Genomic DNA, 22,303 nt, shown 5'->3' on the forward strand with positions numbered 1-22,303 from the left:
CTTTAAGAAAGAGCAGCATTTTGCCGGCCCATTTTCGGCCAGCAAAGTGCCAGATTGGGCCCACGCTCCCAGGGGTGGCATGGAGCCACTCTGTCGGGGCAGTCTATTTTACCTCCTAGTCTCAGAGGTGCTACAAGATCTCTTTATATATTGATTTTACAAACATGGCTATATCTTTGAATTCAGCATGTTTTTATAACGGATCCTTTTCATTCTGGTTTTTGCCCTTTGCACTTTACATTGAGAGCACTTTTAAAAAATAAAATGGAACACTTCACGAATTTGCATGTCATCCTTGCACAGGAGCCATGCTAATCTTAATCCCCTGGTTTCCATTCAATATTCTGCTGCTGAGATTATCTTTTTGGCCCATTGTTTTGATCATGTTAAACAACTTTTGATATTTCTTCATTGGTTACCCATTTCTTCTAGGGTTCAGTAGAAGCTTCTTATTTTAATATTTAAAGCCTTACACAACCTAGCTCCCCTATCTTTCAGCCCTTATTTCTGTTTACTAGTCTTCTTGAGATTTGTGTTCTAGGAATACTAGGCGTCTTATCCAACCAAGAGTTTCTTTCCTTGGTTCGGTTTCATCATTTCGCACTCTCAGTTCCCTATTTTTGGAATGGCCCTGTACATTTGCAGACTACTCCTTTGCTCACTATTTTAAAATCTGAATTAAAAACATTCTTGCTTTTTAAAGCATTTCAAACTTTAGTTTAATGTTGTTTTACAATCTTGTATACTTGATTACATGTATTGGTTAGTTTCAAATATACAAGATTATATTGGTTAGTTTAGCCAGCATGGTGTAGTGGTTTGAGCTATGACTCTGGAAAACAGGGTTCAAAGTCTCACTCAGCCATGAAACTTACTGAGTGACTGTGGGCAAAGTACATGCTCTCAACCTCAGAGGATGGTAATAGCAAACCCCCTCTGAAAAAAAAACCTACAATAATAATAATAATAATAATAATAATAATAATAATAATAATGCCCTGCTCCTCAGCCAAAAGGCTATCAGAGTGGCTTACAAACTGTTAATTAGACATTAGACATACAATGAAAACCCTGTGTTTTTCTTAGGGTCATAGAGTCGCTGCAAGTTAGAAATGACAACAAAAATAACAATTGCTTAGTTTGTTTTATGTTATATTGTATTTTTTCATTTTTATTGTTGTTAGTGTAAGTAAACAACTATATACAAAACATGACATAACAATAAAGCAAAATAAAACAATTCATCTCTCAATTTTGAATTATGTTGCAGGTTTTCTTCTTGTGTAAGCAGTCATTTTTGTTGGCATATAATTTCATAGGAAAATGTTCATTGTGGGTAAAAGGTGACTGGGGTTGCTATAGGTCACTGGCAACCTTAATGACAGTACAATGCTAAGTCACAGGAAGTGTGATCACTATGTCACTATGTGCTGGAAAGTGCTGGAAAGTGCTGAAAAGTTGCTAATTTGTTCAACTACCATTATATTATATTTTCTGTATTTTTCCTATCATATATATTCATCTATAAGTTGACCTCATGTATAAGTAGAGGGTAGGTTTGAGGACCAAAATTATGGATTTTGATATGACCCATGGATAAGTCGAGGGTATCCATGGGTCATTCTCTGTGGGAAGCCATTGCAATGGGATAGGGCAGAGAGAGAGATACATAAAAGGGAGCCAGTTGTATGTGAACAGGAGAAGAGAAAGAAGTAGAGTGTTAGTTGCCCCCAAATTGTTTGCCATCTCAAACAACCTGGATAGCCATGGCAACAGTCTCCCTGGGTTGCAAATGCTGGTAGTGAATGCCAGGTCAATGAATGGCAAAACTGCTGCCATCCAGGACTTGATCCTGGTGTGTATCATAGAGTTAGTGTGCAACACAGAGATTTGCTTGGATGAAACTGAGGAGAAGTTAATCTCTCTTAGGACTTTTTCACATGGTGACCTATGTGCTTCCATCCTGAAAATGGTTAAAGTGTTGGCATCCCGGAAAAGGAAGCAAATTCACTAATACTTATCACACACAGAGCACAACAAGGGGTTAAAAGCACATTACTTAGCAAGAAACTGGGTTGAAAGCAAATTTGGGTTTCAGACAGATGAGGACAAAACCTGTTGCTAGCTTTTTTGCGCATGCTCCTAACTGTCATTTCCACAAGTGCACAGACACACATGCTCCAGAGAGGGAAGAGAAACCGGGGAGGAAAATCCTCTTTGTCCAGAAGCTGTTTCAGAAGAAGGAAGGCTGAGGTTTCCCTTTGCAAACTCCCATAAAACCACACACACATATACACACACATACACACTAGAGAGAAAGAGGACAGGGCTGATCCACAAACCTGCCTGGTTTCAGCGAGGGCTGAAACTCCCAGATTCCCTCCTTTTCCAGGACATATCCTCTATTTCTCCCTCCTGTACAGAAGGAATTCCAAAATGTGCTCTCTCTGCCTTCTCCCAACAGCTGTTCCCTTTCAGAGGCTGCAGGAGGAAGGAGACCAGCAGCACGAGGGAAAGACGTGTGTATGTGTCCTTTTAAGAACAAGTAAGTCCTTAGCTTTGTTCACCAGCAGGCAAGACCTGGGAGGTAAGGAGGTCAATCACGATTCTATCCCACTGAGTAGATGCCCTGTCCCATGGTTTTCAGGGTTTGAATGTGTGTACCTGAAACTGGATGGCTGACACAGGTTAGGGGTATGGTTATTGTACCACCCAGCCCACTGCTCAACATTCTCTCTTCCTGAGCTAGCCAGGGTGGTCTCGGAAGTGGTGCTGGGGTCCCCTCAGCTTGTAGTACTGGGAAGGAAATTAAACTTCCATACTAAGACTGTCCTATCGGGATTGGCTCAGGACTTCATATCTGCCATGATAACCATAGGCCTGTCCTAAGTGGTATCTACCCTACTCATGCCACTCTGGATCTCATTTTCTGCACTGTGCACTAAGAGTGGAAGAACTGTCTGCAGTTTTGTGGTCACAGACCTGGTGATTTTTAAACTTCTTGGGACTCAGAACCTTTGCAGAGGTTGAGGACCATTGAGCGGGTTTGTGTCAGGAGACTTATGAATCTGGATGGATTCCTGATAGCTCTTGGGGTGTTTCCTGATGCCTCAGTTGGCAATTCTGTGCAGTCTTAGTCAACCTCTGGAACAGAGACATGGCCCATGTAGTGGAGATGATCACTTCCAAGTGTCCCATCCCATGGAGTCAAGCCAAAAACAGCCCCCTTGTTTTCTAAGGAACTGACGGCAATGAAACAAGTAAGGTGGCAGTTAGAATGATGTTGGATGAAAATTCAGAGCAGGGCCAATTTAACACAGGGCAAGGTCTGAGAACCTACCCCAGGGCAATACAGGCAGCAAAGACAAATTTCCTTTTTGCCTCCATTGCAACTACAAGGAGCCAGCCAGCCAGCCAGTGTTCAGGGGTCTTTTACAGGTGAGCCCAGGAGAGTAGAATTCAGACCACTCAACAGCCCAATGTGAACAATTTGCATGGCTCTTTGAAGATAAAATCACTCAAATCCACTCTGACTTTGATGATACAACTGATACAGATACAGTGGACCTAACTTTGGAACTCGCTTATCAATGGATATATTTCAGTCTGTGTAACCCAAGGATATGGCCATTATTCTAGAAGAGACGAGACTCACCACATGTTAGCTCCTTGCCTTTCTGGCTTATTAAAAAGCCAGAGGGACTGATCGAGTGAGTAGAGGGAGTGGTTAATGCCTCGTTAAAACAAGGCAGAGTCCCAAGGGAGGCAGTTATAAAACTATTATTGGAAAAGGCCTCTCCATAGTCAATAATTATCAATTGGTCTACAACATTCCACTTTTGGGCAAGGTAGTGAAGCATGTGCTGGCTTCCCAGTTCAGGGTTTTCTGGATGAGATCAGTTACCTAGATTCAGTTCAATCTGCTTTCAGGCCCAGTTATGGGACACAGATGGTTTTGGTTGCTTTATTGGATGACCCATGTCAGGAAGTGGACAGGGAAAGTATGTCCTTTTTGGTTCTGCTGGACCTTTTGGCAGCTTTAGATACCATCAACATGGTATCCTTCTGTAATGCCTGGATAGGATGGGAACTGGAGGCACTGTTTTATAGTTGCTTTGTTCCTTCCTGGAGGGGTGGACCCAGAAGGCGATGCTGGGGATCTTCATCCCCCTCCCCATTGCTATATACCTTCATTTAAACAATTGTGTGCAGTGCAGAAAAAGTAGGAAAATATAGGGGTTTTTTATCTTCCCTATATTAGAAATCAGAGTCATCTAATGAAGTTCAATAGTAGGAGGTGTATAACAGGCAAAGGAAGTATTGGTTCACAGAAAATATAATTACATATAAAACTATGTAATTCACTGCCATAAGATGTAGTATTAGCACTGATATCTTTTCCAAAGGGATTAGACAAATTAACAGAGGTTATGACAATCTGTAGCTAATAGACTATCTACTGCCTGTAAGATGAGAGGAATCATGTACTGTATCTGGCTACCAGATGTTAGGAAAGAACAGCAACAAAACACTACTGATCTCATATTGTGCTTCATAGAATCCTCTCTTGGCCAGTCTGAAATTTAGTATGCTCAGTAAGAAGACACTCATAGGACGATTCTTAAAAAAAATAGTTGGGTTCAGATGCTTCAGAACGTAACTCAGGATCAGGACAATGTAAGGGGTCTTTCCTGATCCTCCCATCTGAATTGGGGTCCAAAAGATGCATGGAAAATAAGTAATAAGCAAGTATAATTTATGTCATTGCACAATATCACTACCAATTATAGAGCACATCTGTTAAGACATCAATAGACTGTTGTAAGTGCTACCTTTAGACTTATTCCTGCCACATGCCATATCTATTATGCAAGAGTACCAACAGATTGAAGCCTGCTATTCAGAAGATTTATTACTAGGACTTTGATAACTAGCACACAACAATGTCTAAAAAGTGATCCTACTGTGTAGATTTGATTCAAGCTCAGAATGTTGTGCTGCACATTGTTGAGGTCCTATTAGTGAAACTTTGCAACAGCTTGTTTCATGTTACATGTGCAAATGAGATGAGAACACTAAATCTAAAACTTCAACCTGAAGTTAGCACTTAACTGACAACCACTTAATGCAGTAAGTCAAAGAACATTTTAATTTTGTGTTTCGAATAGATGAGGTATTATCAGATTGTGTCATCTGAGTATTTACTATTTAATGTACTGGCTTATATAGGTAGCATAAAATTCCTACATGCCTTTCACAAGTCAGTATTTATGTAGATTTTTATCTTGTCCAAAGGATTAATCCTCTGGCTTCTTTCATGGGTGTTTCCAGATAAGTAGTTTGTAGACTATGGCCTGTTACAGACTGCCAAAATATAGCTGCTTCGGGTCTCTTTGGAGGTATGCTATTTAAATGATGCATGCATCCCAAAAGCTGCACTCCGGTGCTTAGTAATGGAGTGTGGCTTTGACGTGACCTCCGGACCCATACATCATTTAAATAGCATACCTCCAAAGAGACCCGAAGCAGCTTTATTTTGGCAGTCTGTAACAGGCCTATGTTGCAAGAAGATTCGCCTTCCATGTCTCCCTCATACCACCATTTTATGCACATTTATTTTGATGTCTGTGTTGAACTCACTGGAGTTTACTCCCAAGTACATGAGTGCCAGATTACATCTTACTATCCATTAGAAGAAATTGTGAGCTGTCCTTAAATTATGTTTATATTGTTGATTGGGTACAACATTTTCCCTTCAAATAATTTATGAGAATTAATTATAGGAATCAGTTATCATCCTGTCACCAGCCTCTAGCCATCTCTGTTTGGCATCAACATATTGTTTTCTGAAGCTGCAGTTGCTACCAGTTCCCTTCCCAAAACCCAGATACACCAAGTCGCTCTCTGTTAAAATCAAATGGAAAAAACACAAATATATTTGCTTTAATATTATTAAATTTTCTCATATGCATCCCCAAATTGTGAATAAAATTTGAAAGCCACTTCCTGAGCCACTTCAGTGTTCTTGTTGTGCCTTCAAGTCATTTCTGACTTATGGTGGCCCTAAGGCGAACCGATCACAAGGTTTTTTGGGGGCTGACAGTATGTGACTCAGTGGGTCACCCAATGGGTTTCCATGGCCAAGCTGGGAATCAAATTCATGTCTCAAGTGGTAGTTCAGCACTCAAATCAATACTCCATGCTGGTTCTTACTAACTGTCCATTTATTAATTTATTTCATTAAAATATAATAATAATAAAGATTTATTTATATCCTACACTATAGTTTGAGATCTTGGGGAAATGTACAAGTATAATCAGTCTGAACACTATTTAAATTTTAACATGTAAAACAATAAAAATATGTTGAACATAATAAAAGAGTGTCAAAGCACTTAACACACTAAATAGAATTTTAAAATGTAAAAGAGTTTAGACATATGTGCATGGCATTTTGACAATACTGTAAGTGCTGTAGCTCCATCCTATGGAATCCTGGTATTTGTAGTTTTACAAGGTCATAAGCCTTCTCTGCCTGAGTGCTGGTGCATCACAAAACTATAAATCCCAGGATTCTGTAGGATGGAGCCATGGCAGTTAAAGTTGTGTCAAACTGCATTATTTCTACAGTGTAGATGCACCCTGAGTTCCAAACTGAAAAAGTAGTTTGTAATCAGTTAACTCATCAGAATGACGGGTAGAATCTTACCCTTCCATTAGAATAAGTGTAAGGAAGGTATGAGAGGAGTATAAAGAACTGAATATAAGAGAGAAAGAGGGAAGATAATAGATTTAAGGGCAAGGAGAGAAGGAAATAGAAAGTATTAAGGAAATAAGAAGTAAACAGATCAAGAGATGGAAGAGATAAAGAAGGGTATATAAAGTTGAAGGTTAAAGTATGAATGTTAAGGAATTGAAAGAACATTGATACTGAATGTAGTTATAAGATAAGAGATGAAGAGGAATATATTAAGAATGTGTGTGCTGAAGGTTAGTAAGCAATTTTTTGTATTGTCATGATGATATGACTGTATGCATTTTAAACCTTGTGTTTGTGTTTTTTATGTGTCTAAAACATTATTTCTAAATATATATATAAAAAATCTTATCCTTCCCAGTAGGTACAGGCAAAGGGGAAATTGCAGATGCCTCTCCTAACTGGTGTGTTCCCCTTTTAAAATAACTTTTGCCATCTTGACCACACTCTGATCTTCTTGGCCACATGTCTGGGGTTTCATTTGTGGCAGACATGCCTCCATATCTAATAACATGAAGAAATGGAACTGAGTGCCATCATTACACTGATGGCACTCTGCCCCCAAATTCCTAATGACCTTGTGACAGCAGTTTCAAATAAAAAAACTGCATGGGGGATGAGATCAAACTTTGCAGCACTCCACTCCACTGAGGAGCGGAACAGGAATTGCTCAATGCCCCTAGGGAATCAGCCCTGTAGATCAGATCAGAACCATAATGAAGCAGTGGCCCCTTTCACACCACAGTTATAACACGATGATTCCTGCTATTCCTTTATCTTATGGAATCCTAGGGTTTCTAGTTTGGTGAGGCACTAGAATTCTCTAGCTAAGAATTGTAAATATTGTGTTAATTGCCTTTGAATTGATTTCAACCCATGACAACCCTGTGATGACACATCTCCAAGACCCCCTATCCTTGACTGTTTTGCTCAGGCCCTGCAGGCTCAGAACTGTGTATCCATCTGGTATGTGAGCTTCCTCTCTTCCTACTGCACTCCACCTTTCCTAGCATTATGGTTGTTGGGTGTTTTTGTTTTTTGGTGAGTCATGCCTTCTCATGATGTGGCCAAAGGACAACCGCCTCAATTTGATCATCTTGGCTACCAGGGAAAGCTCAGGCTTGGTCTGCTCTAGGATCCTTTTTGTCTTTTTGGCTGCCCTCAGTGCTCTTCACCAGCACATTTTGAATGAGAATTGTAAGTACTCTTCCCTATAACTACAAATCCTAGGATTCCACAGGGCACAGCCATAGCAGTTAACATTGAATCACATTGCTATATTTGTTTAGTCTGAAAAGACTTGGTGCCTTTGTGAGGAACTCCAAAGCAAACAGAGGTTCTGCTATTAGATTAGAGTCATTTGGAATTGGATTTGGTTTGTATGGGAGCCGAAGGAGGGATCTGGCCGCAGAGTATCAGAGGTGAAGGAGAGAGGAGGCAAGTAGGTTAGAGTTCAGGAAGGATTAAAGTAGATACACATGAGAAAGCAAGGAGCCAGCATTTAATCCTGATGTTTTGAAATAATCTTTTGTTCAATAAATCATCAATTATTGTTCTAACATCTACCTGATATTCCAGTTAAGTGAACCAAGAGAAAATCATTAATGCACACACAAACCTGTGCCCCCAAAGACACAGTTGCTGGTCCATAATAGTAGCCACCATAGGGCCCTAAGTAGTAAAACCAAGATGTGGTTTAAAGTAAAGAGGCAAGGTGGGTGACAGAAGCCAGGATTAGAGTTTCTGTGAGTAACATGCTAGGAGCAATTGTTATTTTCCTTCTGCTCCCCTCTTACAGAGTTCTTCCAGTAAAATATTGTGATCAATGGTATCCAAATTAAGTGAGACATCCAAAAACCGAATTGGGGTGAGTAAGGGCTTGTAATTACATTTTGGAAGCTGTAACAATATTTGTATTTTGTTAAAAGCAGAAAATTAGTTTTTTACCTACAGGCATGTGAAGTATACCAAAAGAAAAAGCTTAGAGCAACATACATCCTATAGCTCTATCAGAGATTTTCATTTGATTCTTTGCTGGGTAAAAAAAAAGAGTAGAGAGAGTGAACGTTTGATGGATGTTGCGGTTGGCTGCAACCTGAGATGTTTTGTGTGCAACACTTTGTACCTACATTTCTATCATAATTATATGATGGCTTCAGGACACTGAGACAAATGAAACTATTAATAACTCCATACTTCTGGAAGTATTTTGAACTTTGACTCTTCCACAGGGTGTTCTGTTACATTAACTTGGAACTGAAATGTATTAAATCTGCATTATAACACTTTGAGTTCACAAGATACTCAATATTGTGAAGATGCAAAATATTTATTAAAAATATATAATTTATTTTATATTCTGCCTTTTCCCAGAGGAATCGAGGTGGATTGCAACAGAAACGATAATAAAGCAATTAACAATATTACAACATAGAATAAAAATACAAAATACAAACAATAGTTACATTATACTGTTACCTTACAAACCCCCCCCCACCATTACATAATAATAAAACACAATAACAGTTAAAATAATTACACCATTAAAACAATTTAAACAAGCAAAATGAAGTAGGACAGCTAAGGGCAGACAGGGCTGTCCTTCTTTATCATTCTTCTCTCACCCAGTCACCGCCCAGATGCCGTATGATAGTCCCACATGAAATAAGGGAGAAAGTAGCCTCCCAGTGTCTCTGCCATCGTTGTCTCTGGCCCAAGTGGAGGAAAGGCTCTGCCTGGAGGGAAGGGCAGGCTCAGCGTCCTTGGGGCTAGCAGCCAGGTGGCATAAAGTACTTAATGTGGCATAAAGTACGGCGGGGGGGGGGGGAATGAAATAGAGTTAGTTGTTATCACCTCTCCCTGGTCATTACTTCTTAGAAACACATTAATAGCATTACAGCAGCAAGTATTCTTGGGCAAGTCTGACACACCTTTGGATTCCTCACTCACCACGCACACCACACCACACACACCATTTTTCACAAAATGGTCTCTGAATGAGGACCACTCATCATCATCATTGTTTGTATCCGTTCTTTTCCCAGAGTGGCTTCACAACATTAAAAACAGTACAATTAAAAAACAGAAAAATACATTTAAAAGGATTTAAATTATTACAATATTAAAACAGATAGTTTTAAAAGAATAAAACACCATTTTAAAAGATACACACAACAACACACACACACACACAACACACATACTCTAACAAATTTTTGAAATGATACAACATCCCAGCCTGTCCTATATCAATTCCTTAAAAGCCTATGTGAACAGGTTGGTCTTAATTTACTGGCAGAAGGCCATCAAGGAGGGAGCCATTCTAATCTCCCTGGGCAGGGAGTTCCAGAGTCACAGGCACATCAAGAAGGCCCTCCCTCGCATCCCACCAAACGTGTTGTGATGGGGGTGGGACGAGAGAAGGGCCTCTCCAGAGGATCTCACAGTCTGGGCTGGTTCATACAGGAGATACAGTCTGCCAAATAGTGTGGACCTGGGCCATGTAGGCTTTATAAGTAAACCAGTACCTTGAATTCAGCCCAAAACAAACTGCAGCCATGAAGCTGTTTCAGAGGGGTGTTGTTGGTTCTGTAATCTGCCGTTAGCAGCCTGTAGCAGTTCTCTGAACCAGTTGAATTTTCTGAACTCTCTTCAAAGGCAGCCCCATGTAGAGGTTACAGGAGTCCAAATGGGATGTAACCAAGGCATGTACCACCATGGCTAGATCCGGCATCTCAAGGATGAGTGCAACTGGCGCACTATTTTAAATGGCAAAAGCACTCTGGTCACAGCAGAGACCTAGGCCTCAGGTTCAAAGCTGAGTCCAAGAGTACCCCAAATGGCAAACCTGTGTCTTCAGGGGGTGTGACCCCATCTAACACAGGCTGGATCCCCATTCCGCGATCTACCCTCCGACTGACCAGAACATCTCTGTCTTATCTGGATTAAGTTTCAACTTGTTTCCCTCATACAGTCCATTACTGATGACAGACACCCGTTTAGGGCCAGGACATTAGTGAGCAACGGCTTCCCATGTCTTGCCACAGATTCTCAGTTGAACTGAGATCTGTCTGGGCTTTAGCTGCTAGGCCTTCTAAGACATCTGGTTCATGTTTTTAAACCAGTCCTGTGTTACCTTGAATGTGTGTTTAGGGTAAATGTCATGACCCCAGCCACCCCTAGTTGCTTGCACACTGACACAGAATGACTTCTAGAATTGCCCTATATTTGGTTCCTTCCTTTTTGCTCTCAGTTCTGACCAGTTTTACCAGTCCCTGTGAAGAAAGTGCTGGCACATGATGCTGCCCTCTGTGCTACACAAAGGGAGTGTTCTCAGGGCAATGAGCCCTGTTGCTTTAGACAGACATTTTGCAGAAAAGCCAGACAGTTAAATTTGGTTTTATGAATTTTCCCTAACATTTGTTATGTCTTCTATGAAGGTTTGCAAACTTCAATGGGGTTTGATAGGTCTTTGTCCTTCTTGCCCTTTTGTCCAGCTTTGTGGAGCATCTGGGGATTATTGTCCCTTGAAACTTTCTCCTATCTCACTTGTGGCTATCTCCAGCTCCTTTAGTTATGCTTGGCCTCTTAGTTCTTCTCCAATTACCTGGTCAGTGAGTTTGGGCTAATACAGTCTTCTCTAGACAGTCTCATTTGAGCCATGTTTTCATTTGTCATAATATGATTTAACAGTGTTATAGGGATTCTATGGGATTTTTTTTTATAATCCAGTCCTGATTTGATCAAAACATACCTGTTTTGATAACTCCTCAGCCTCTTCCCACTACGTTTGAAATCACTTTGAAGTGGGTTTAAATGACCTGGTTCACATTTGAACCAAATAGCTGAAGGTTGGGGAGAGGGGGCATGCACTAGATCCATTTAACCGTGTCATTTGAGGTGATTTTTTCCACTCCTTTTGGATAAATCGATTTTGTGAAGTATGAACCAGATGCAGATCGGAATCAATTTAAATTTTCCCTTTGGCCAGCTGGAGCAGGTCCATTTTGAATTGATTCATTCGTCAATGTGAACCACAAGTGGGTTATTTTTTTTACAGCAAGAAAATGCGATCTGGCAAAATAGTGTGAACCACGCTCTGCTGCCAAACCAATCCATCAATTCGGATTACAAAGTGATTTATTTGTAGTGGGAATGCGGCCTCAGTCTTCATGATGCTATGTTTAGTTATGCTCACCATCTAACAGGAGCCTTCCAGAAAGCATATGTCTAAAAGATAACTGGACTGTACGTGCACCATGTGGGCACCATTCAATAACTTACCTACTTCTGGAACAGTGGGTTTGCAGAGCAAAGGGATGAATAGTTATTACTAGCAGTGTTCATTTTTTTGTTTACTTAACTTTGTGCCGCAATAAGAAATTTTGCTGGGGTGTCACCCACTTTGTTCTCTTTCCTGTATTACCTTTCCCAAATTCACCTAGCCTTTCCCCCGGTGGAGTGAGCGGGTCAGATGATCGTGTGTGTAGACATTTTTTTTTAAATTAAGCTTTCGATCGCCTAGCACTCTGCCGGGTGTCCAAACATAGCAAATTGCTACATAACCTCCAAATGTGGTAAACACATTACGCACCCCTGCAACTCCCCCTGCTCCACAAAAACATGGGTCAAAATAAATCTAGTCTTCTGCAGCCTTTCTAATGGGAATGAAGGACCAGATTCGATTAGGACTGGGGAAAAATTCAGGCCAGAATCGTAGCAATATACGTTGCTTTTTGTGCCAGTGGGAATGGGGCCTAGGTCTCAGAGGAAGTAAAAGGCAACCCTTTCTGACAAAGAAAACCCATGATGTTCACTTTAAGTTGGAAAGAACATGTGGAAAGACACACGACGACGACAAATCACTGTCTCTGATCTCCAGAGTCTATTCCAACACTCAAACCACAAAACCATGCTGATGCTTCCTCATTCATAACCTCATTTTACTTGCTATCATTCTCTATAGTGGACAGGTTCTCTAATCATTCCTCTCTCGGCTATAAAGCAATTTTTCCCCCAACTGCACTAAATTTAGATCCATTGGTACAATTACAGCCGGCCTCCATATCCATGGATTCTTTATCCACGATTCAAACCATCCAGCTTGAAAATGTTCATATATATATATATTATTATATATACCCCAAAAAGCAAACCCAATTTTGTTTTTAATTTTATAAGAGTACCATTATACTATACCCTTGTGTTTATGGACTGAGCATCCAGGATTTTGGTATCTATGATGAGTCCTGGAATAAAACCCCAGCTGATGCCCAATATATTCTTCTTTCTTGGAAAGGAGCTAATGTTGAGGTGCTGTCAAATGGCCATCCCTTCGAGGACTGTTCTAGATCATGTACTGACAATGATGGGACATGGGCTGTGGTGGTCCTCAAGCCATTGCCTCCACATCCCTGACACTTTGGGGAAAACATCTTGTGGATCCCCTACTTGAGACAGATCACAGAGGATAGTTCTAGACTCTAGCAGGTGTTCCAGGAGGGGCATGACTGTGAAGTCAAGGCTTTCATGGCTGGCATCCATAGGTTTTTGTGGGTTTTTGGGCTATGTGGCCATGTTCTAGAAGGTTTATTCCGACTTTTTGCGGCATCCATGGCTTTAGCATCTCTCTGAATAGATGGAATGCCACATAGCCCCAAAACCCACAAAAAATCTAGGACATGATCTCTTGAGAAAGTCAATCACCCATAAACAGGAAAGCCAAATCAGCAGTGGCAGAAGGATTCTTCCCTGCCTGAAGCTCATGTTCTTTGCAGCTTATCTTTCCATCGGTGGCTAGTAATCCTCAAATTCCCTTAATCCTCAGATCTCTTGGTCTCAATCCCTGGTTTTCTTGGCACAGATGACTGCTTCTCTCGGCCAGACCTCAAGGAACTTGCATTTGTGAAGGACCTGAAGCACTTGTTTGGAGACTGCTGAACAATGCTGATGTGGGTTCTTTAAAACCCTTTTCTTCTGACTCACTCCTCCACTCTCCACCCTTACTTCCCCTTTTTAAAAAAAGAATTATTTTCATTTCTTTCCCTACTTGGCTTTTAGTCTATTTGAAGCAGGGGGTGCTTTTGCTGGATGCATTCTCCTTGTGGTTTTCCTAGCCAACTACTGACTCTTGCATGGACTGGATCTATCTGGAAAGTTGTTTCCTAAACTCTTTTCGTTTTCCCAGCTGGATCTATGGCCTGTCAGTCTGTTCAGTTTTGGCATCTGAAATCCCAAAACTGATGGGGGAGTATGTTATAGGAAAAAGGTGAACCATACTAGGATATTTCTCAAGCTTGTCCTGCTTTTACAGTCTGCTATTTTGAACGGGGCGAATGCATATTGCACAACTGATAGCGTCTGATATCAGTGTGACTGTTGTGGCTACATCCTTGAAATCCTGGTGTAGTTTGGTGATGGACTTTAAAATTCTTTGCCTAGTTTAGAATGTATGTGGAATCCCAAACATCCCCCCTGAACTGCATCTACACTGCGAATAATGCAGTTTGACATTGCTTTAACATCATGGCTCAATGCTTGGATTTTGGGATTCGTAGTTTTGTGTGCCATTCAGCCTTCTCCGTCAGAGGTGCTGGGGCTGCAACAAATCCCAAGTTTCATAGGCTGGAGCTTGGAAGTTAAAGAAGTGTCAAATCTAGTTTGTTTGGTAGAATTGAAGCTTGCAAACTCCTTTCTTCCTGAACACTTCTTTTCCCAGAGAGAGCAAGTGAGAGGGACAACAGTCTGAGAGCCCTATGTTTTCTAAAGTGACACAAATTTCACCTAAATGGAGGGCAAATGTTGCTCTGTCTGAACTGAACTCAGGCAGTACCACAACTGTAGAAGAAACAAAAAGAGAAAGAAACAGAAGTATTTCCAAGGCTCCGATTTTATTAATTTGCATTGTGGTTTTATGTCTATTTGCCAGGTTGATTTGGCAATTCTGAAATTAAAAGTTTAAATGATGCCTTGAATCTTCCCAAAGCCTAAGAGGTGGCCGTGCCGGATGCCCAGAGGAAGGCGAAAAACCTCCAGGGTCTCCGTCCAATTGCCCTGGAGGAAAATTCCTTCCCGGCCCCAAAAGTGGCGGCCAGTGCTACCCTGGGCATGTCGGCAAGGGCCTTCCTTTTGCAAGAAAATGGTGGGCTCCCTCCTTCCATCTCTCCATACGGAAGACATGCTGGCATCTTCCAGGCCCATCTTCCATCATCAACGAAAAGGCATCCTGTCTGAACAGCGTGATGTTTCTTCTGAATTTTATTTTAAATTAGTAAACAGTGCTGCTAATGGTATTTTAGCAAACAGTTTTAAAAAAAAAAACATACCAGCAAATTCATACTGGTATCATTTTTCAGGGAGCAATATTCAACATCTTGCTTCTCCATTTCCAAACAGTTAGAGTTTTCTTCTGTGAATCTATGAAGACCTTGGAGCATTTCTTCTTTGCAAGGGGTTCCGTTTCAAAAATTGAATATCTTTTATTAATTTTCTTTCAGAGGCTTGTCGTTCTCTGCCGATTTCAGCTTGGCAGGTTTTTGATCACAGAGGTCTTGCATAAATTCAGTCTTGAAAATGATTACAATGGAAAAGATAAAGACCTCTCATAGCCTGGATCCATCAACGATCAGAACGGAGATTGCATTCGTAGAATCAGAGGAAGACTAGGGCTGGGAAGGGCAGCTATGAAAGAACTAGACAAGGTCATCAAATGCAAAGCTATAATACTGAACGCTAAAGAGGTGTAGCAGATACCAGATGGATAGACTCAGTTAAGGAGGCTACAGCTCAGAGCCTGAAAAAGTATGGAGAGTGGTTGAGGATGGAGGGGCTTGGAGAGTGTTTCATCCATGGGGCGAGTCAAAGTCATGCAGTTAACAACAGTATGCAGTTAACAACAGTAACAAAATACATTACTTTTCCAAATATTTCCTAACAGGTAGCTTCTGCCAGATGCCCAGAGGAAGGCGAAAAACCTCCAGGGTCTTGGGCCAATCTGCCCTGGAGGAAAATTCCTTCCCGGCCCCAAAAGTGGCGGCCAGTGCTACCCTGGGCATGTCGGCAAGGAACACCGACCTCCAACCTGCCAGCTCTTCTCAGGCCAAACTCAGTCCTTCTTACCTTAAGGCTTGCAGAGTAAGCACTTTTCCGCATCCATGGGGTTCATTTCTGGACTTCACTTACTTTGCGACAGTTTCCTTGAGATGTTCTCCGTCATCCTTAAGCATTCTGTATTCACCGATTTCATCCTTGGACATCACTTACCTTGTGATACTTTCCTCTGAAATGAGCCTGAGCTCACGTGAACTCACAAATTGCAGCATTTGGGGATATGCGTCATGGTTGTCTTTGACATTTTCATGCCATCTCTCGTTTGCTAGGTGTGCAATGTTAACAAATTATGCATGGCTGTCGCATGGGGTCGATCCAACAAACAAGGCTTTAGATGTAAGGGAGGAATACTCACCTGCGTCTTAACGGCATTTCCGTTCCACTGCTTTGTTTCACTGAGTGGAGCATAGCCCATGAACCATACCTGTTGGAAGGTGTTTACATGGAGAAGAGCCCAGAGGAAGAGATGCTCCAAAGGCTTCCCTTCTTGGCCGTGGAAATCAGAGATGACACAGACTTGACCAGAGCTCTCTCTTTCCTTTCCTCAATAAGTGGGCTATGGATATGGACCTCAGGCATGGTTTCTTTTCCTGGCTGGCTTCAAATCTTCCTTCTTCACCTCCAATTTTGCTAAGGAATGCCTTTATCCTTGTATCCTTTGGAAGATCGCACTGGATGCTGCAAAGTAAAGAAAGGAGAGACAATGAAGTTTACTTCAGTCTTACAAGCAAAAGTGACTCCAAGGGAAAGAGATGGAGAAACAGTCAGGAAGGAGGAGGTGGAAGACTACCTCAGTGGGTTTTTAAAAGGCTCTTTGTCACCTTTTGAGGCCTGGCTGCTTCTCTCTTTCCCTAGACATCTTGCTGATGCATTTCATCCATGGAAATAAGCTGTTGCCATATTCCTCCAGGCATTGGTCCATGGGTTTTGGCCTTTCCTCTGAGACGTTGCCATTCGTTCTTTAATGTTCTGCATCCACAGGGTTCATTTCTATCACGTTGTGATAGTGTCCTTTGAAGATGACGTCTGTTCAGGTGTTTCCGTGAATTCACAGGTTTTCACAATGACCTTGTGAATGAGAGATCAGGTACAGCTGTCGCAAGGGAGTGATCGAACGAAGGGGGCTTTAGGTGGAGGGGAAGGAATAATCACCTGTGTTTTAATGGACTAGTCTCCTTGGATGGAGCAGACTTCTTGAAGGTTACTTTTTGTTGGGCAGTTGCTTGGCGAAGAGATGAGAGGAAGAGATCCTGCTGAGGCATCCCTTCCTGGCCCTGGGTCTCAGAGACTTGGCCAGAGCTCCTTCCTTCCTTCTATTCTTCCTTCCATTCTTCCTTCCTTCTTTCCTTCCTTCCGCAGCAAAAGACATGGGCTACAGACGTGTTCCTTGCTCCAGATGGAAATGTAGGAGGCCTGGGTTGGGGATGATGGGGCTGCTTTTTCTGGATGGCTATTTCCTTCAAGTCTTCTTTCCTCAACTACAGCTTTGCTTAGGAATGTCTCCATCCTTTCAATTCTTATGAAGATCCAACTGGATGCTGCAAAGCAAAAAAGGACAATGGAGTTTATCTCAGTCTTACAAGTAAAAGGGACCACAAGAGAAAGAGAAGGAGATAAAGTCAAAGAAGAGGAAGTGTAAGAATACCTCGGTCGGTTTTTGAAAGGCTCTTTGACGTCTTTGAGGCTCAGCTGGCCCTGTCTTCTCCTAGATGTCTTGCTGATGATGAAAACTGAAGGCATTGCAATGTTGTTTATAAGGACTTGTGAAATGACTCACTTGGAAAAATCTGAAATTTTAAAATGTTAAGTCAATTATTTGATCATTGGAAAAAGAACTACATAGCTGTGCAACCACAACAATCTAACAGAGCCTTTACCTCTTCCCATTTACCTCTTATGAAGGGAATGTCATGCAACGTGGCTTGAATGGAGCCATCCTTTCTATTTGAGCAAGGCCCATCTTCTCTTTAGGGCCAGAACCAGGTGAAGGAGGCCAGCAGCCAACAAGAACCGGTCTCTTCATTGTGGAGAGCAGCAACAAAGTCCAACATCTCTCCTTCCATGATATTCAGAGGAAATTCAGAGCCATTCACATGCTTGGTTTTCTTCTCTTCATGGCAATGCATATCGGATTTCATTGTTCCCTTTTTGTTTTCACAAATCGCTTTGAGTCAATTTAACCCAATTTAACACATGCTGTTCTTTCAGGTTAAAAATGAAGCTGCCATTTCAAATGTGCTGCCCCTGTTTACAAAACTTCTCCCTTTCTTTTTGGGAATGATACAGAGCGATGTGAATTGATCTGAAAGCTTGTTCACATTGCCAACACTGCAGAACGTACTTTTTTGGAGGGAAATATATCAAATAAACTGAGTTAAGTGGGGTTTTTGCCAACCTCACATCCCAAAAAGTGCATCAAGCACATTCAGGATGTCTGTGCACAGCAAGGACTCATCCTGGATTATTTTCGTAGTGTGAATGAGGCCTCAGACTTGACAGAAGTACTTAGCCTCCTCTTGTTTCTTCAGTGGCAATCTATGGGGCTATACAAAAGGACAGCTAAAAGCTGCCCATCTTTGCTCCTGGTTGTTTCCACAGCAGCCGCATGGCGCAGAACTGACACGCTTCCTAAAAAGAAGCCACTCTAGGCAGCTTCTTTTTAGGGGTGTCATTATGGCGCGGCACCCCTTCTGGCAAGCTCCATTTCAGTGCTCTGATGTGTGTGCATGGGGGCACACCATGATGACACACGGGCGCCGATAGTAGGACTGGGTGCATGTGGACACCCAGCCCTATCTAGCCCTAGGTTCAGGCCCAGGCTGGCGCAAAGCGCCCATCCGTACCAGCCCTAAGTTCATCACAGAAGTAGTCGATGTTCCAGAAGGCTATGGTTGGACATTGGCTGAGCAGTACCTTCACATTTCCCATCATTTTGAAGGTTCACCTTAAGCTTGCAATCTAAATAATCAGAATTGGAAGGAGAGTGAAGTTGAAAGAGAGACAGGTCAGAATGCCTCAAAGAATTTCATTCAGTTGAGGCTGAGCTGCTCAGGTCTTCTGCTGGTTGCCTTCTTGATGTCTCCTCACTGCTAAAAAGGCAATGCAAGCGGTTACTCATGTTCCTCCACGTGTAGGTCCAAAGGATTTCGGCCTTTCGTTGAAGTATATCAGCAGCTTTTAAATGTTGAGTTTTCGCGAAGCTCATTCCTGCAAATCTCTTACCTGGAGACAATCCCTTGGATGGGCTTCTGGAACAATTTAACCTATGCCTTTCTCCTTCTTCTCAATAATAAATTCATTAGGAAAAAAACTTCGTGCGTAATATAATCCACGAAGAGAAAATGCTTGGGTTAGAAGCAGCTTTGCTCAGATGCTCCCAGCTTGCTCCGATATTGGACTGAGAAGCCTATTGACATCACTCACCTTTGGCAAATATGGTGCAGCATCATTCTCAAGATGGCAAAGAAATTGGAGGAAGGCATTTCAAACAGTGGGCCTGAGGAATACTCACCTGGCGGATGATTCCTTTGAGAGCCAAAAGCCTTTGAATATTAAGGATTCTTAAGGGATCAAAAATAATATCAGAATTATAAGGGAGGCAGATCAAAAATAATATCAGAACTATAATTAATGCCCTGGACTATTATAACACCCATAATGAAAAAAAGGCTGCCTTATTGTTCATCGACGCTGAAAAAGCTTTTGACAGCATTAGCTGGAAATTTATTTTTGAATTATTAAGCAAAATGAATATGGGGGGAAATTTTGTTAATAGCGTGAAAGAAATTTATAGAAATCCATCGGCTTGTCTAAAAATTAATGGAAAATGAATGAAAGAATTTTATATACAGAGGGAGACAAGGCAAGGATGCCCACTGTCACCGTTACTGTTTATAAATGTATTAGAATTTTTATTGAACAAAATCAGAAGTAACTCAAGGATAAAGGGAATCAAAATAAAGAAAGAAGAAGTGAAGGTGAGAGCTTATGCAGATGATTTCGTTGTAATATTGGAGGACCTGCTAAATAATATAGAACATTTAATGAGCGACTTAAACTGATTTAGAAAACTTATGGGATTCAAGATTAATAAAGGAAAATTGGTGATAATAACAAAAAATATGAGTAAACAGGAAAGGAGGATTGTTGAAACAGAAAACAGGATGTGAAGTGAGTAATAAAGTAAAATACCTAGGAATTTGGTTGTCCAATAATAATATGAATTTATTTGATAATAATTATAAAACAATGTGGAATAATGTTAGTGAAGAAATGCACAGATGGTCAAAATTAAACCTATCTATCCTTGATAGAATTGCCGCAATAAAAATGGCAATATTCCCCAAGATTTTATTTCTTTTTATTAATTTACCAATCAGTATAACATCAAAGATTATGGACCAATGGAATAAAGAATTTTAAAAAATTTATCTGGAAAGGAGGCAAAGCTAGAATTAGATGGATTGCAGTACTGGATTAGGTTAAATAATATTCAAACATTAAATTTGGAAGGACCAGATTTGCGATTCGGGTGGCACGCGTATCTATGGTACAATAAAGTTACCGTTAATAGAGTCTTTAATAATAACGCGATTCGTAGATTGTTGTTAGAAACATGGAAGAAAATAAAAACGACCTTTTATTTTAAAATACCAGGCTGGGTTTCAATGCAAGAGGCCTTTGCTAATAGATGGGATACAGGAAAATACTGGCTTAGATATACAGATTTAATAAAAGTAAATGAAAAACAAGAAATCTCTATGAAATCCAGAGAAGAATTAAATGGGGGGGGGGGGAGGAAATAAACTGGTATAGTTATTGTCAAATAAAAAGGAGGTTCAATGAGGATATTAGGACATTGGGAATTGAGATAAAGTTAACAGAACTAGATGACCTGATAATGAAGACTGATGAAAAGAAAATAGGTAAATACTATAAATTGTTTAGAGATAGAGAATTAGAAAAAGAACCAATAAAACAATATATGGTCGACTGAGCAAGAGATATAGGACATGAAATTCCACTGGAAGCTTGGGAAAAAGCTTGGAAAAGGACAAACTCTTTTACTAGAAAATCAAAGTTATAAAGGTTTTTCCTTTGATAAATATAATTTGGAGAATACATGTGGACATACATTCTTCCATTTGTTTTCCATTTTTAGGATAGAAATGCTACAATTTAATGAGGAGAAATAATGGATAGGATGTTTGTTAATTAATAATTGGAATGTATGGAATATCAGCAAGAAACGGGAAAAGTATGATAAGTGACACACAAAAGATAATAGACTGGGAAGTGAAAATGAAAAGACAAAAAAAGATTATGTATTTGCAATTGTATTTTTTAAATTGTTTTTGGTATGTATGGTTATAAACAAAATTGAAATACTTAATAAAGATATATAAACAAGAATATTAAGAATTCTCACCTGTGCAGCAGCAAAGATTTTCTTCTCCCGCTGTTACAGTGGGACATCTCAGCAGCGTACATACCTGAGCATATTTATGCAACATGGCTGGGCCGAATGGGAAAGAATAAATCCAGGGCCCTGGTACCAGAGACCCTGCCAGGGCTAATCCAAGAGATGTTGCTGCCTGAAGCAAAATACCAAATGCCACTCCTGGAAGTGAAGGCACCCAAGCTATTGAAGGCATTTGGGCACCCGAGGCAGAAAATCCCACAAAAAGCAACCACCCTCTCTTTATCCTTCTTGCTAAGCTGCTAACTGCCTTTCCCTGCTGAAGCCTTAACTGCCATGGAACAAAAGGCGCATCACAATGGAAGTCATGGTGCATCATCCATGCCTTGTGTAGCCACACTGGGTTGGCTATGAGCATCCTTCAAGGGTCCCTTGGGATGGTGGGCATATGTTGGCATATCTTGGAAAGAGACAGACATTAGACAAGTCTTCAATCCAGTACATAACTTTAAAACGTAGCCAGGATATCTGTGTTAGCCATGTAGCAACAAGATCCCAAATCCACAAAACAGTGCACAGTGGGGGCCCTTGTTATCCTATGGGGTTTGGTTCCAGGACTCCTTGTAGGTACCAAAATCTATGGATACTCTCATTCGATACAATAGGTGGTGTCCCTTACATAAAATGGCAAAATCAAGATTTGCTTTTGGGGATTTATACTTTTTGGAATATTTCCAAGATGTGGATGCTTGAAGTAGTGGATAAAGAGGACACAACAGTGCTTTGTGAATTTTGCTTGGCCAAGACAAGGTATCACTGTTTTGTGGATTTTGGGTGTTATTGTAAAACACAAACTTGGTTTTCAAAGCTCTCACAGGAGTAAGATCTTCATTTGTTGCCTCCTGCATTACCAGTCCTTTGTCTTCCTACTCTGGAGTAAATCAAATATTATCTCAGACCTATTATGAGCTATATTATTATTATTATTATTATTATTATTATTATTATTATTATTATTA

The 22,303-nt window shown here is 40.8% G+C and overlaps 2 protein-coding genes and 1 pseudogene across 5 annotated transcripts in view; all 3 read right to left on the minus strand.

The window, feature by feature from the left end:
• Window positions 1–15,971, minus strand: part of LOC121931691 (cytochrome P450 4V2) — a 58,201-nt gene extending 42,230 nt beyond the window's left edge. Inside the window, 2 exon segments of the mRNA XM_042469669.1 lie at window positions 14,540–14,593; window positions 15,938–15,971. Coding sequence (XP_042325603.1) covers window positions 14,540–14,593; window positions 15,938–15,971 — 88 coding nt within the window.
• Window positions 259–320, minus strand: LOC121932361 (annotated as a pseudogene).
• The window catches only part of FAM149A (family with sequence similarity 149 member A), a 74,438-nt gene continuing 67,407 nt past the window's right edge, over window positions 15,273–22,303 (minus strand). Inside the window, exons 16-17 of one of the 4 annotated variants that reach the window (XR_006104075.1) lie at window positions 17,511–17,652; window positions 15,273–17,403 (exon numbers count right to left, since the gene is read on the minus strand). The gene's annotated coding sequence lies outside the window, so the exon portion shown is untranslated. Of the gene's footprint in view, window positions 17,653–22,303 lie in introns of all 4 variants that reach the window. The other 3 variants (XR_006104077.1, XR_006104076.1, XR_006104074.1) reach the window with 3 other exon arrangements.

The sequence above is a fragment of the Sceloporus undulatus genome, chromosome 5, assembly GCF_019175285.1.
Source record: "Sceloporus undulatus isolate JIND9_A2432 ecotype Alabama chromosome 5, SceUnd_v1.1, whole genome shotgun sequence".
Lineage (NCBI taxonomy): Eukaryota > Metazoa > Chordata > Lepidosauria > Squamata > Phrynosomatidae > Sceloporus > Sceloporus undulatus.